Raw genomic sequence first — 15,313 nt, forward strand, 5'->3', positions numbered from 1 at the left:
ATTGACTTGACCAGGGAGATTACAGATTGAAAGTATACTAATATTTTGTATAAAAATCAGCAAATTATTCTAGTGTGCCCTCATGATATTTAAAAGGAAGTTCTCAAAACATTGCTAGAGAAAACCTGCTGGCCACAAGCTTTTTCTGTGTGGAAATCATCCAGGGCTAAAACTTCAGGTATAATTTAAATTTTGGAACAGGTTTTCTTTTTAATATGAATAATTTCATAGCTATGTATTCTGTTTAGTGTGTTATCCGACAAAAATATTTTTCTTTATGTATACTTTTTTCATGGTAAATGTCTTCTACAGGGATAAGCTATTGCTGTGTTCATCCACATATTTTCAGAAATTGAGTATCTTGGATTGAACCCTACATGTTCATAATACTCCAACAACAAAAAAATATCTACACTCTACTTTTTGGAGAAATGAAACCAATGACAGTCACAAGCTTAACAAACAACTTGTTAAAGAGATATGAGTGATATGCATGCTGAGTAAGGCTATGGATTGCCGCATAATAAGCTATTATGTCCATGGAGTCATTTCAAACCATTTGAGAAACGGGAAAAATTTGCCTCTGATCTTGACACCTTGAGAGATTCATTGATCCTATGGGGTCAATTTATTATATGTTGAGTGGACATGATTTGCATTAGCAACTCATGACCGCCCGACATCACTAAATGTGAACAGCATATGCTGTTGGCATTTAACATTGCACAAGCATTTCTTGTGAAATGGTTGTGCAATGCCGCCCCCTGCACATTTGCGGCCAATTGGATCAGATCGGGATTATTGCAGTCTGCCACATAAAAGGTGGCGGACAGGTTAACGAGCAGCAGTCTTCTTAACTTAAGTTTCTGGCGAGCCGGAAACTTCTCACAGAGAAAGCAGCCTCCGCTGCTTATTAAATCTAGCCCTATGTTTAAAACCCCCTATTGTAGCAAAGGATCACACAAATGACAAAACAAATATATTCATGGCACACAGGATCTGAACAATTGCAACCCCCCCCCCCAAAAAAAAAACCAGGAAGAAAAGTATTATCAAGTATTATCAAGCAGACTTCAGATGAATGGATGTTTAGTTTTTCCCTTTAGTGTAAAGAGGGAATAGAAAAAAGTATTCTGTATAAAAGTACCATATTTAATTTCAATAACAACTAAAGTGCAGCAAACTCTATAAGAGGTGAGAGTACACGTATTTCCCCATATGAGTCAATGAAGCAAAAAAATTGGAATAAAACATGCACGCAAACACAATGGCATATTCTCAAGTGCGCTAACCTGACATAAAAATATGAATATATCACATTCCAATATTCTTCACCTAGCAGAATATTTTTTTATTCATAAATACATATTTCTACATATATCTGATGGTATTTTGGTGCAGTATATATCTATACCTATATATATATATATATATATATATGTATACAGTACATAATTATATATAGCTATAGAGCTATAGATATTTATATATACAGATATATATATAGGAATATGTATTTATAAATGCTTAGTACATATTCTGCTATGCGCAGAACACTGGAATGTGAAATATTTACAGTAAATGCATAGTTAAAACTTTTATTAAATATGATATTGCATAAATAGGGTTTTCCATGTTTTCCTCTACTTAACTGCAAAGGGATCCAATGCACTTATATATATGTCTATATATGTGTATATATGTATGTATGTGTATATATGTCTGTAAATACACATATAAATACATATGTACACACACACATATACTGTATATATACATACAAATACATATCCATATTTAGATATGTATAAATCTCAATGTTAAAGCTCTTTGCCTAACACCTGAGACCTCATATCTTTTTAGCCCTTATAACGTTTGTGTGCAATATTTTTTTAATATAGTTTTTATTAAACTGTGTTATTATGAGTGTAACTGTACTTTGTAATGTATTTTTGATGTGTTTTCGCAAAATAGTTAACCAGAGCTCTGACACGGTAATCATTCTAGCGTAATGCGCAATTGCACTCAAGTGATCACATTTACTTTCAACTTGTCATACGAGCAGTAAACCTGATGAGCGCAAACACCCGCGATAAGCCCCTTATTGCTCATGCGTAACTGTTAGCGCTCCACTCGTAATCTGGCCCATAATTAATTGGGATGTGATCCAGCTTATTAGCTATTTTTTGTACATCTTTTCCATTCTTTCTGACCCTGAAAAGATGTGTGTGTGTGGAAGAGGAGCACTCCAGGATCAATAACAAGCAAATATAGAGACCTTTATGCAAGTCAAGGTACAGTTGTGCTCAAAAGTTTACATACCCTGGCAGAATTTATGATTTCTTGGCCATTTTTCAGAGAATATGAATGATAACACAAAAACTTTTCTTTCACTCATGGTTAGTGTTTGGATGAAGCCATTTATTATCAATCAACTGTGTTTACTCTTTTTAAATCATAATGGCAATATAAACTACCCAAATGACCCTGATCAAAAGTTTACATATCCTGGTGATTTTGGCCTGATAACATGCACACAAGTTGACACAAAGGGGTTTGAATGGCTATTAAAGGTAACCATCCTCACCTGTGATCTGTTTGCTTGTAATTAGTGTGTGTAGAAAAGGTCAATGTGTTTCTGGACTCCTGACAGACCCTTGCATCTTTCATACAGTGCTGCACTGACAATTCTGGACTCTGAGTCAAGGGGAAAGCAAAAGAATTGTCAAAGGATCTGCAGGAAAAGGTAGTTTAACTGTATAAAACAGGAATGGGATATACAAATATATCCAAGGAATTGAGAATGCAAATCAGCAGTGTTCAAACTCTAATCAAGAAGTGGAAAATGAGGCGTTCTGTTTGATAACATACTGCATTCATCTTGCCTTCAATTCTGACCAAATTTCCTGTGCCTTTGTAGCTCACACATCCCCAAAACATCAGCGATCCACCTCCATGTTTCACAGTAGGAATGGTGTACCTTTTATCATAGGCCTTGTTGACTCCTCTCCAAATGTAGCGTTTATGGTTGTGGCAAAAAAGCTCAATTTTGGTCTCATCACTCCAAATGACTTTGTGCCAGTAGGTTTGAGGCTTGTCTCTGTGCTGTTTGGCGTATTGTAAGCGGGATACTTTGTGGCATTTGTGTAGTAATGGCTTTCTTCTGGCGAATCGACCATGCAGCCCATCTTTCTTCAAGTACCTCCTTATTGTGCATCTTGAAACAGCCACACCACATGTCCTGTATTTCACCTGAAGTTATTTGTGGGTTTGTCTTTGCATCCCGAACAATTTTCCTGGCAGTTGTGGCTGAAAGTTTAGTTGGTCTACCTGACCGTGGTTTGGTTTTAACAGAACCCCTCATTTTCCACTTCTTTATTAGAGTTTGAACACTGCTGATTTGCATTCTCAAATCCTTGGATATCTTTTTATATCCCTTTCCTGTTTTAAAAAGTTCAACTACCTTTTCCCGCAGAACCTTTGACAATTCTTTTGCTTTCCCCAATGACGCAGAATCCAGAATCCTCAGTGCAGCACTGGATGAAAGATGCAAGGGTCTGTCAGGAGTCCAGAAACTCATTGACCTTTTATACACACACACTAATTACAATAAAACAGATCACAGGTAAGGATGGTTACCTTTAATAGCCATTCAAACTCCTTTGTGTCAACTTGTGTGCATGTTATCAGGCCGAAATCACCAGGGTATGTAAACTTTTGATCATGGTCATTTTGGTAGTTTCTGTTGTCATTATGATTTAAAAAGAGTAAACACAGTTGATTGATAATAAATGGCTTCAGCCAAACACTAACCATGAGTGAAAGAAAAGTTTTTGTGTTATCATTCATATTCTCTGAAAAATGGACAAGAAATCATAAATTCTGCCAGGGTACGTAAACTTATGAGCACAACTGTTTATTGCATACACATTTTGATAGCAATATGAATGTTATTATATATCTGTGTTGCTTTCTCTTTGTCTGAAGATGCTAAATGTTCCTGGCATTATTCTAGTTCTTAATCCTTTAGACCGCTGCTTCATAACTGCTGTTTCTGCCGAGTCTGAAGACTCGCCATAAACACGGGCCCTCAAGCTCCGTTCGGAGCTTGATAAATGGGCCTCAGTGTGTTTTTGTGTTGGAATTCTAACTTCCCCTGCTGTAACCTATGGAACACCCTTAACTATGTGTCTACATACCCTGTCCCCATCTATAAAACACAGCAACATGATCAAGTAGTGTTTGTCCCCCATAATAATATTTTTGGAACTGCCACTGGTAGAACCATCACTGCAGTAGAGCAGACACTGGGAGCATGTGCTTTTATGTTCAGAAGTAGCGGATGGCAAGGCTTCTGATTGGCTGTACCTTCTGGTTTAAACAGATTGGAAAACAAAAAATGTTTGCTGGGGATAGGAAGGCAGTTTCCTGTCTCTAACTTGAAGAGACACTCATTCTCTTGTGAGAGAGGGGGATGTTTACCTACATCAGCAAACAAAATCAGGGTCATAGGGAAGCTTCCATGGGTTGCCTATTGTCCCAAATATGCCCTAGACCACTGGTTTTCAAACCTGTCCTCAGGCCTCCCCAACAGGCCAGGTTTTGAGGATTACCTTGGATGAGAGCAGGTAAAATAAATAGGTTTACTAATCAGCTGAATATTTCACCTGTGCTCCAGTTTGGATATCCTCAAAATGTGGTCTGTTAAGGAGGCCTGAGGACAGGTTTGAAAACCAGTGCCCTAGACCAATGGTTACCTTTTCTGCTTTATGATACCCCAACATCCTTTTGAAATTCTCATTTAATTTATTTTTATATGCTAGTGACAACCAAATGACTCTATGGGGCCGATTTATCAAGGGCCGAATGGCCCCTGATGCCCCTGTTTCCGGGCGAGCCTTCAGGCTCACCGGAAACAGCAGTTATGAAGCAGCGGTCCGCCTACGATCAGGCTGATTGACACCCCCTGCTAGCAGCCGATTGGCCGCTAATCTGCAGGGGGCAGCATTGCACAAGCAGTTCACAAGTTCTGAGAAGATCATGTCGGACAGAGCGATGATAAATTTGCCCCTATAAATGAAATAAAATGGAAGAAAAAATAAAACACTCTGGGCTAGATTACAAGTGGCATGCTATTATTAGTGCAGATGCAATATTGCAATATCCCACCCATGCTAACTTACACATTTTATATTACAAGTTGAGAGTAAACACAAGCACAAATAAATACTAAATAAAAAGTTGCACCAAGCACAACATAAATACAGTAACATGAAGTGTTACACTCAAATATACACTATCTAATAAAAATTATAAAAATTATTAATAAAAAAAGTTATAAGGAATAAAGCTATATGGTATATGACAAAGTATTTGAATGGAAAGTGCTATATTGTGTATATATATATATATACATACGTATTTATGTATATATATTTATAATATATATATATATATATATATATATATATATATATATATATATACATACGTGGATTTATGTGTTTCAATGTACACATATTGACACATATATACACATGTATTTACATTAACAATGTTCTTCACACAGGGGAAAATGTTCTTTGTATTTTTAAACATTTATTTCCACATATATATCTGTATATAGCTATACCTGTGTGTATATATATATATATATATATATATATATATATATATATATATATATATATATATATATATATATATATATATATAAATAAAAAGAAATATTTAAAAATAAAAAGAACATTTTATACTATGTGAAGAACATAGGAATGTAAAATATTTATTACTCTCTTCGGGTTAGCGATGTAGGTCTAATGTGGTGTCAGGTTACTGCATGAGCAATAACTATTAGTTTTTTTTAAAGCTGCACTCTTTATTGAATGAAGTCTATGGTAGAAAAAGTTAGCTCGGTCATGATATCTTAAGTCCTACAGTTAATGCGTTTAAGGTTTTGCTCGAGCTCTACATTTTTACTTTCAACTTGTAATACTCATGCTATCCTGTGCATTACAACTTGACTAACAATGGAATTAGTGCTCAAGTGTGATAGCTAAATACCACTCCACTTGTAATCTGGCCCTCTGTAAAGTGTAAATATAGACAAAAATACACAATGTGAGTCTCTAGAAAATTTCAAACGATTATATACCTGACTCAAAGAAAACTAGCGGCAGAATTTATTATTATTCTCATCCCTCATCCTAATTCTTGGTGACACCCTAATATAAGAACTGTTGTGCTGAGACTATGCTTGAAAATCCCTATTCTTGATAAAGATACATGAAATGAGGATGTACTGTGGTCTTTATAAAATGTAGGGATGAGAGTATCTGATACATGTTGGATACTTGGCCGACCAGACAGAGTGCAATAGGAATTAAATGATAGTGCTTGTTTTATATAGCAAGATATTTTGAAGAACCCATTGCTATTTAGAGGCCAATTTATCAAAGGTCTTGTGGACCTGATCCGATAGTGTGGATCAGGTCCGCAAGACCTCGCTGAATGCGGAGAGCAATACGCTCTCCGTATTCAGCATTGCACCAGCAGCTCACAAGAGCTCCTGGTGCAACGCCGCCCCCTGCAGATTCACGGCCAATGGGCCGCCAGCAGGGAGGTGTCAATCAACCCAATCGTACTCGATTGGGTTGAATTGCAGCGATGTGTGTCCGCCTGCTCAGAGCAGTCGGACAGGGTTATGGAGCAGCAGTCTTTAGACCGCTGCTTCACAACTGTTGTTTCTGGCGAGCCTTCAGACTCGCCAGAAACACGGCCCTTCAAGCTCCATTCGGAGCATGATAAATGGGCCTCATTATATGTAATGAAATGGTGAAATACCATGTTCCTTTATTTTAGTTACGCACCATATTTCTTTCTTTCAGTAATAAATTAGATTGAATTGAGGAATTGTTAAGCATTGGGTTAATTTGTTTTCAGACGTTTTAATGAGGAAAGGGTTTCTGGTGTAAATGGAAGTGGCTGAAGTTCTGGCTGAAATTAGGAGTCCATTAAAGGGACAGTCAACACCAAAATTGTTATTGTTTAAAAAGATGGATAACGCCTTTCCTACCCATTCCCCAGCTTTGCACAACCAACATTGTTATATTAATATACTTTATAACATTTAAACCTCTAAATTTCTGCCTGTTTCTAAGCCACACAGACAGCCTTTTATCACATGCTTTTTTATTAGCTTTTCACAACAAGAGACTTCTAGTTCATGTGGGTCACATAGATAACATTGTGCTCACGCCCGTGGAGTTATTTATAAATCGGCTAAAATGCAAGTCAATAGATAATAAATAGCCATGTGATCAGGGTGCTGTCAAAAGCGGCTTAGGGGTCAATTTATTATTGGCCGAATTGGTCTATAGACCGCTGCTCCTTAACTCATACACCACCTCCGAGGCTGCGTATAGCAATCCGCCCGATCCTATACGATTGGGCTGATTGACACTCGCTGCTAGCGGCCGATTGGCCTCTAATCTGCAGGGGTGGTATTGCACAAGCAGTTCACTAGAACTGCTTGTGCAATGCTGAATACAGACAGCGTATGCTGTCCACATTCAGCGATGTCTGGCTACAGCGCATCATGTCAGTCAGACTTTAATAAATTGACCCCTTAGATACAAGGTAATCACAGAGGTAAAAAGTATATTAATATAACCGTGTTGGTTATGCAAAACTGGGGAAATGGTAATAAAAGGGACTGTCTATCTTTTAAAACAATAACATTTTTGAAGTAGACTGTTCTTTTAAATGATTTATTATACAGGTATATAGCAAAACAAAGTGTTGTGTATTTTCATTAATTATTTTTTTGTTTTTAATGTAATTTAGGAGTCTGAAAATCAGCACAATTTTATTTAAAAATAAGCAAACTATACATTTTTACCCCAGATGATCTATATATTTGGATCATCTACAAAACATTTATGCAAAGAAAAATCTAGTGTACAATGTCACTTTAACAGCAAAACAAGCTTTGGCTTACTATTTTCTTTACTTTTCAGCAATGTACAATGAAAGGGTAATTTGGTGTCCACTTTGAGGGCAGAAAACAAACCTAGCTGCCCATGTTCTACTCTTTTTAACACCTCACACCATCTTTGTATTTTTTGAGCTAGGAGTTTATTGAGGGTTTTGTGTGACAGGTTTGTAAAATACCTGTAGTTCCTAACATTTTATATGTAGCTATAAATACTTGAGTATATAAACTGATCAAAATATATGTAAAACTGAATGTACATGTACACAGAAAATAACTTATTTATTCCTTTTTTCATACATTGGAATATTTACCTCATTAAGAGGATTCTCATTTGTTAATATAGCAGATAGTTGTATAGTTGCATAGTTGTAGCAAGATAGTATACACAAAAGGCTGGATTCAATAAAAATCATACAAACATAAACACAAATAAACATTGGCACACAATTAGAGATTTGGGGGCATATGTATCAAGCTCTGAAAGGAGCTTGATGCCCCGTGTTTCTGGCGAGTCATCAGACTCGCCAGAAACAGCAGTTATGAAGCAGTGGTCACAAAGACCGCTGCTCCATAACCTGTCCGCCTGCTCTGAGCAGGCGGACAGACATCACCACAATACAACCCGATCGAGTACGATCTGGTTGATTGACACCCCCCTGCTGGTGGCCTATTGGCCGTGAGTCTGCAGGGGGCGGCGTTGCACCAGCAGCTCTTGTGAGCTGCTGGTGCAATGCTGAATATGTCGAGCGTATTGCTCGCCGTATTCAGCGAAGTCTGGCGGACCTGTTCAGCACTTGGGGATCAGGTGCGCCAGACTTTCATAACTAGAGGCCTTGGTATTAAAAGTTGTCTGTTTTTAAAATGATTGTTACATGCATGCTACATATTTAGGGCTAGATTATGAGTGGAGTGCAAAATATCACTTTCGCAATATTTGCACTCCACTCAGCAATACCGGTGCACGCAAGTGTGCGCTGGTGTTTCTATTTAGGTGCTATGCGAACGCGACCTTGCAGGGAAGAATTGCACTCACAAGAGCATACTTCCATAGGCTCCAATGGGAACCTTGTTCTCATGCCGGAAGACCGGCTGAGAACCTAGCGCAGGGGATAAGTCATGCAGCGATAAGCAACAAATGTTAAATATATATGTATATGACTATATACATATATATTTATGTCTTTATATGTGTATATACACATATTAACACATAAATACATATATTTATATAACCATATACTGTATACATAGAGAACATCAACAGTTCCCCAGAAACCGCAATGTAAAGGCACTTTTCAGTGCTATTTTTTTCTAACACCCCACATAGCCTAACTTTAACCACTAAAAAATGCTTTGTGCAGTTATTTTTTTAAAAAAAAATAAAAGTTGCTACAATTTTTTTTTATTTTAATAAGGAACCTCTCACTGTATTTTGGGGGCAATTGGGGCACATTTTGAAAATTAACCAGAGGTCTGATCTCTGGTTAATTTTCGGAGCACTAATTGCTACCGCGAGCTCGCAGTAGCTTTAACCAGTTACTACATTAGTGCTCCACCTGTAATCTGGCCCTTAGTGTGCTCTATAATTTCATTAGAAAGTAATGAGTTTAGATAAGTGTAGACGTTCTATTCGAAATACCGCCTTCTCTTTTAATGTTTTAGAAAACCTTGTAATTAAGAATTTGCTCTTGTGGTTTCTAATACACCTGGAAATGCTATAGAAAGCAAGCAAATGAGGTGTAATAAATAGTGAGGAAAGGGTTGAAGTGTTGAGGAAGGATATAGGGATAAGATATATGACAAGGAGGGTGGGAAGATAAAAGGTCAAGGGTGTGAGTAATGACCTCCCAACTGTCCCAGGTCCTGCTGGATTGTCTGCTTGTTGTCCTATCTGCAGCTTCTCTAAGCAAATGCTCTTCCATGCCCCGCCCCACCTTGCCCATGACACGCCTTTGGAAAACGTTAGGAGGTATAGGTGTATGTTATCTTAGTCTGTGTGTATATGTGCTTGTGTAAAATGTAATATGAACAAGTCAACTAATATAGAAAGCGTATAGCAAAGAAAAAAACAAAAACACCATTACCTAAGGGTAAGTAGTGCGCTAGAACAGCTTTTGGAATCTGTGCTAGCCAACAGGAATCATTTTAATGTTTACTATTTACTTGAGAGGAAGTAGCGTGCTTAAACATCGCCGGCATCCTCACTACCTGATAGTGATAACTTATGATCAGTATCATGAGCGTGAAACGTTTACCATTTATGCGTAATTTGAGAACTAAAAGGCAAGTATCATGGATAGTGCTAAAGGGAAATTTGCATCTTTGTGCTCAGCTTTGTAATCAAGGCCTATTTTTTATGTATTGGCAGTGAGTAGAGGTTGGTAAATAAAATGGAATCATACACCATGGCTGCATTCTCTCTCATTTTATGACAACCCCCGCAAAAACCTCTCGAGCATTTGTAGCATGCTTCTTATTTATTTTATTTTTTAATACACTGGCTGATTTTGCTAATCTAACCATTTCACTGATTATGGAATCCTTTCCCTAAATGACTCCTACATTTTCATCAATGTTCTTTGCTGCGGTTCTCATGCTTTTTTTTTTTTTTTTTTTATAATGTTTCAGCTCATCCACCATACACCATGTGCTTTAGAGTGAAATTCTACCCACATGAACCTTTGAAGATTAAAGAAGAGCTCACCAGGTATTTGCTGTTTGTATGTATTGTAACATCAATGTCTTTTAGGAGTCAATAAACTCACTTAATGGCAGTGAAATGCGTTGTCCCTGGTCTGATCTGTAGTTGAATCATGGTTCAGTCATTCCATTTCATTTTCCAAATGCAGTAAAACGTCTGTACAGTATAATTGTGTTGCAGCATTGTGTTTTCTCATACTGTTCTCAAGGTATGTTTTTAGCCATGTGGTGTCCAAGTGTATGTGCTTATGTGCATGTTTGCTTATGTTTGTATTGAAAGGGTCATTCTAATGGGGAAAAAAAACAATATAATTTGTTACAGTATGTAATTGTTGTATTAGTGATCTTAACCTATTTGTTTAACCCACTTGTTAACTCCATAATCATTTAAGTTCCACTCTGGTGATGTAATCAGATATAGCTTCTGTGTGATAACGACCTGTGAGCCAATCAGGAGTGGTATTCACACATAGCTGCCCATTTCCAGCCATTTCTGTTTGGGAACTGTAACCCCTGTGGATCTCAAGTGGGGCTTATAGGGACATAAAACTCATATATGGTAAATAACTTGAAAGTGATGCAGCATAACTGTAAAAAGCTGACATGAAAATATCACCTGCACATCTCTGTGTAAAAAGAAAAGTCCCTTGGAAGTCCTAGGACTAAAGTCTCTTTACATTGGGGTGTGAATACTTAGGAAATGTTCAGGTTAATATCTTCCTTCTTTACATAGAGATGTTCTACAGCTTTTTAGAGCTATGCTGCATCATTTTAACCCCTTCGTGACCAGATAATTTTTCAATTATCTTACCATTAACCCTTTGGCGACCGAGGATGTGTCAGGCACGTCCTACATTGGATGTAAGTTAATGACCAAGGACGTGCCTGGCATGTCCTCTGGGGTTTCAAGCACTGGAAGCAACCATGATCGCTTCCAGATGCTTTCAGAGTATTGCAGCAATGCCTCTATGTTGAGGCATCATGCAATACCCTTTTTTAGGCAATCGATGCAGAGAGGGCCACTCTGTGGCCCCCTCTGCATCGGCCAGCGATGGTGCCGATCATTGGTGGCATGGGAGGGTTCGGAGGGAGGCAGGTGGGCAGCCCATCGCCGGGGGAAGACGGGACGGGATGTGAGAGGGGCGGAAGGGGGAGGGTGGGGACCGCTATTCTACAGAAAGTCTGCACTTTAGTGCTAAATGAAGGAGGGAGAGGGGGGTATTTTACATTTAGTTCCATAGGAAATGACCTGGGAGGGGATAGGGGGGTAGGGAAATGAAGGGGGGCAGCTACACTACAGAAAAAAATATATATTGCGAAAAGGGTACTGGCAGATATCTACCTAACATGGCAGATAATAGGTTGAGGGGGGAGGATTAGAGAGCTGTTTGGGGGGGGGGGTCAGGGAGGTAAGGGGGGATAGTACCCCTCAGAAAATATATATTAAAAATATATATATATATATTTGAACCCTTTTTTTTTATACTGGCAGACTTTCTGCCACCCCCCCAAAGGTCATCCCCATCTTAAGTACTGGCAGAAAGTTAATTTTGTTATATATATTTTCTGCAGGGTAGTATCCCCAGTTTCCAGTAAAATTGGGCTCAATTTTAAAAAAGATTAAATCAACTCATTTTTTCTGTAGTGTAACTGCCCCCCCTCAATAACCTACCTTGCTCCCCCTCTCAGATCCCTTTCCCAAATCCCTTAAAACCTTCTTCCTCCCTCACTTCCCTCATTTCCCATATCAATCACTCACTCACTTCCCACATAATTTCCGTAGTGTAGCGGTCCCACCCGCTCCCGCCCCCCTCCCACCCGCTCCCGCCGCCTCCCGCCCTCCTCCATCACAATCCAGCGATGGGTCACCCACCCCCCTCGCTCCTGTCCCTCCCACGCCACCAACGATCGGCACCATGGCCGATGCAGAGAGGGCCACTTCTGTGGCCCTCTCTGCATCGGTTGCTTATTTATTTAGTTTTCAAGTCTATTGGTGCATGGTGTAAAGCCATTTCAAACCCACATAATTATAGTTTCCACAAAGCAGAACAATTTATTAATCCGCAATAATAAAAGCCTAACAATTTAAAACTAATATTTCCTCAGTAGTTAGTGAGGTGACGTTAATAAAACCCATTATAAGGCTAGATTACAAGTGGAGCAATATGGTTAGCGCCAGGAGTGTAAACACCATTGTAAGACCAGAGATTTTTTTTTATGCTCAAATTCATATTACAAGTGACGTACTATTTAAATTACCACAAATTAGTTTATGCAAACTCGCGGTAATTTATGCTCCCAATATTTTTATGGGTGGCGTTGAGCGGCAATGTCCGCTTGTATTACAAGTTGAAAGTAAATGTGATTGCTCGAATGCAATCACATTTAAGGCTCAAACTTTTTACACAACCTGAAAGTTCTCTTAAAGAGTTTGACTGGAGGAAAAAGCTGCACTAAACTACACCACACCCCCTTCTCAAAATACCCCTCCACACTGTTAGCCACTAAACGGACACATCCCCATCGCAAAATATCCCTCTACAATATTAACCCCCAAACCACCACACACCCCATCGCAAAGTACCCCACTACACTATTAAACCCTAAACTGCCACAATCCCATAGAAAAATACCCCTCTACACAAAAGTGATTTTTTTTTTAGTATACTACTAAACTACACTATTAACCACTAAACCGCCACAGCCCCATTGCAGAATTCCCCTCTACACTATTAACCCCTACATTGCAAAAAAAAAACCTCATTGCAAAGTACCCACTAACCTCTAACACCCCTAACCTAACACTCCCAAAGTTACAAACAAAAAACCTTAACATTACCTAACAAAAAAAATATCATTACCTAAAAAAAACTGATTACATAAAAAAAAAACTATTATATTAAAAGCAATTATTACATAAAAAAACTACAATTACAGAAAATAAAAAAACTAATAAAAAAATTACAGAAATTTGTTTTTAAAAAAAACAACAGTTATGCCTATTCTAAAACTAAAGCCCCACTTAAAAAAAAAATCACCCCAAAATAAAAAACCCTATACTAACATTAAAATAAACTATAGCAATAGCCCCTAGAAGGGTCTTTTGTAGGGCATTGCCGAAAGTAATTAAGCTATTTTAAAAAAATATATACTACCCTATTCTACAATACAGGTAACCCCCCAAAAAAGGCTGTCTTAAAAAATCTAATTTAAAAAATTGCCCTGAATAGGGCATTTGGTACAGCAGTGACCTAAAGCTCTTTTGCTGCCCAAAAAGGTACAAAAAAACAAACCCTATTGCAAAAATAAAAAAACCTACCCAAAAAAAACTATTGCTATATATATATTTCTCTTGTAAGGTGTATCCAGTCCACGGATTCATCCTTTACTTGTGGGATATTCTCCTTCCCAACAGGAAATGGCAAAGAGAGCACACAGCAGAGCTGTCCATATAGCTCCCCCTCTAGCTCCACCCCCCAGTCATTCTCTTTGCCGGCTCTAAGCAATCGGAAGGGTAAAGTGAATGTGGTGTTAGAATTGTAGTTTTTATTTTCTACAAGCAAGAGTTTGTTATTTTAAATGGTACCGGTGTGTACTATTTACTCTCTAGCAGATAGGAGATGAAGATTTCTGCAGGGAGGAAGAGGATTTTAGCATGTTGTAACTAAAATCCACTGCTGTTCCCACACAGGACTGAGGAGTATATGAGAACTTCAGTTGGGGGGAACGGTTTGCAGGTTAGGCTGCAATAAGGTATGTTCAGTCATTTATTTCTAGACAAGATTGTGATAATGCTAGAAAAGACTGTTAATATCCCCATGAGGGAAGGGTAAGCTATATTCAGAGACTAAGTATGGAATTTCAAGCTTACATAACAGGGCTAGTTTTTGTTGGTTGACACTACTTCAGGGAAAACGGTTTTTATTGAAAAATTCGTTTTTTGAGACACTTTGAAGGTTCCTTTGGGTTTCTTTCAGGGGTTGTTACCCACATGGCTATTACTAAAACACTTGGGAGTGTTTCTTTAGGCCTCACAAGCACCGGAGTGAGGTGGGAGGGGCCTAATTTTGCGCCTCAGATGCACAGTTATTTTGACTAGAAGTTCAGGCTGTTTTCACATGGAGGGTCCTGCTGCAGTTTGAGGGCCTATAAGAAGCTTTTCCCCCACAAATCTGGTCCCTAAGGGCAGGTAGGGCCACAGCAGAGCTGTGGCAAGGTGCTATAGTCTCTTTAACCGTTTTTTTGGCTTACTGTCGATCCGGTTTGGGCATTAAGGGGTTAATCGTTTTTATTGCTAGTTGTGCAATCTTACTAATGCTTTAGGTACATACTGTAAAAAATTCGAAAAGTTTACAGAATTTTTTCACTGTTTTGCAAAATTGTGTGCCTTTTTTATTTCTTAAAGGCACAGTAACGTTTTTTTCAAAGTGTGTTTTTACTTGATTAAAGTGATTTCCAAGCCTGTTTATGTTACTACTAGTCTGTTAAACATGTCTGACACCAAGGAAAATCCTTGTTCAATGTGTTTAGAAGCCATAGTGGAACCCCCTCTCAGAATGTGTCCCACTTGTACTGATATGTCTATACATTTTAAAGAACATATTGTTGCACTTAAAA

At 38.2% G+C, this 15,313-nt stretch overlaps 1 protein-coding gene across 1 annotated transcript in view; it reads left to right on the forward strand.

Moving 5' to 3' along the window:
* FRMD3 (FERM domain containing 3) overlaps nt 1–15,313 on the forward strand; it is a 431,322-nt gene that overhangs the window by 179,160 nt on the left and 236,849 nt on the right. The window contains exon 4 of the mRNA XM_053702458.1: nt 10,625–10,703. Within this exon, the coding sequence (XP_053558433.1) occupies nt 10,625–10,703 (79 nt within the window). The remainder of the gene's footprint in view (nt 1–10,624; nt 10,704–15,313) is intronic.

The sequence above is a fragment of the Bombina bombina genome, chromosome 2 (assembly GCF_027579735.1).
Source record: "Bombina bombina isolate aBomBom1 chromosome 2, aBomBom1.pri, whole genome shotgun sequence".
NCBI classification, from domain to species: Eukaryota; Metazoa; Chordata; class Amphibia; order Anura; family Bombinatoridae; genus Bombina; species Bombina bombina.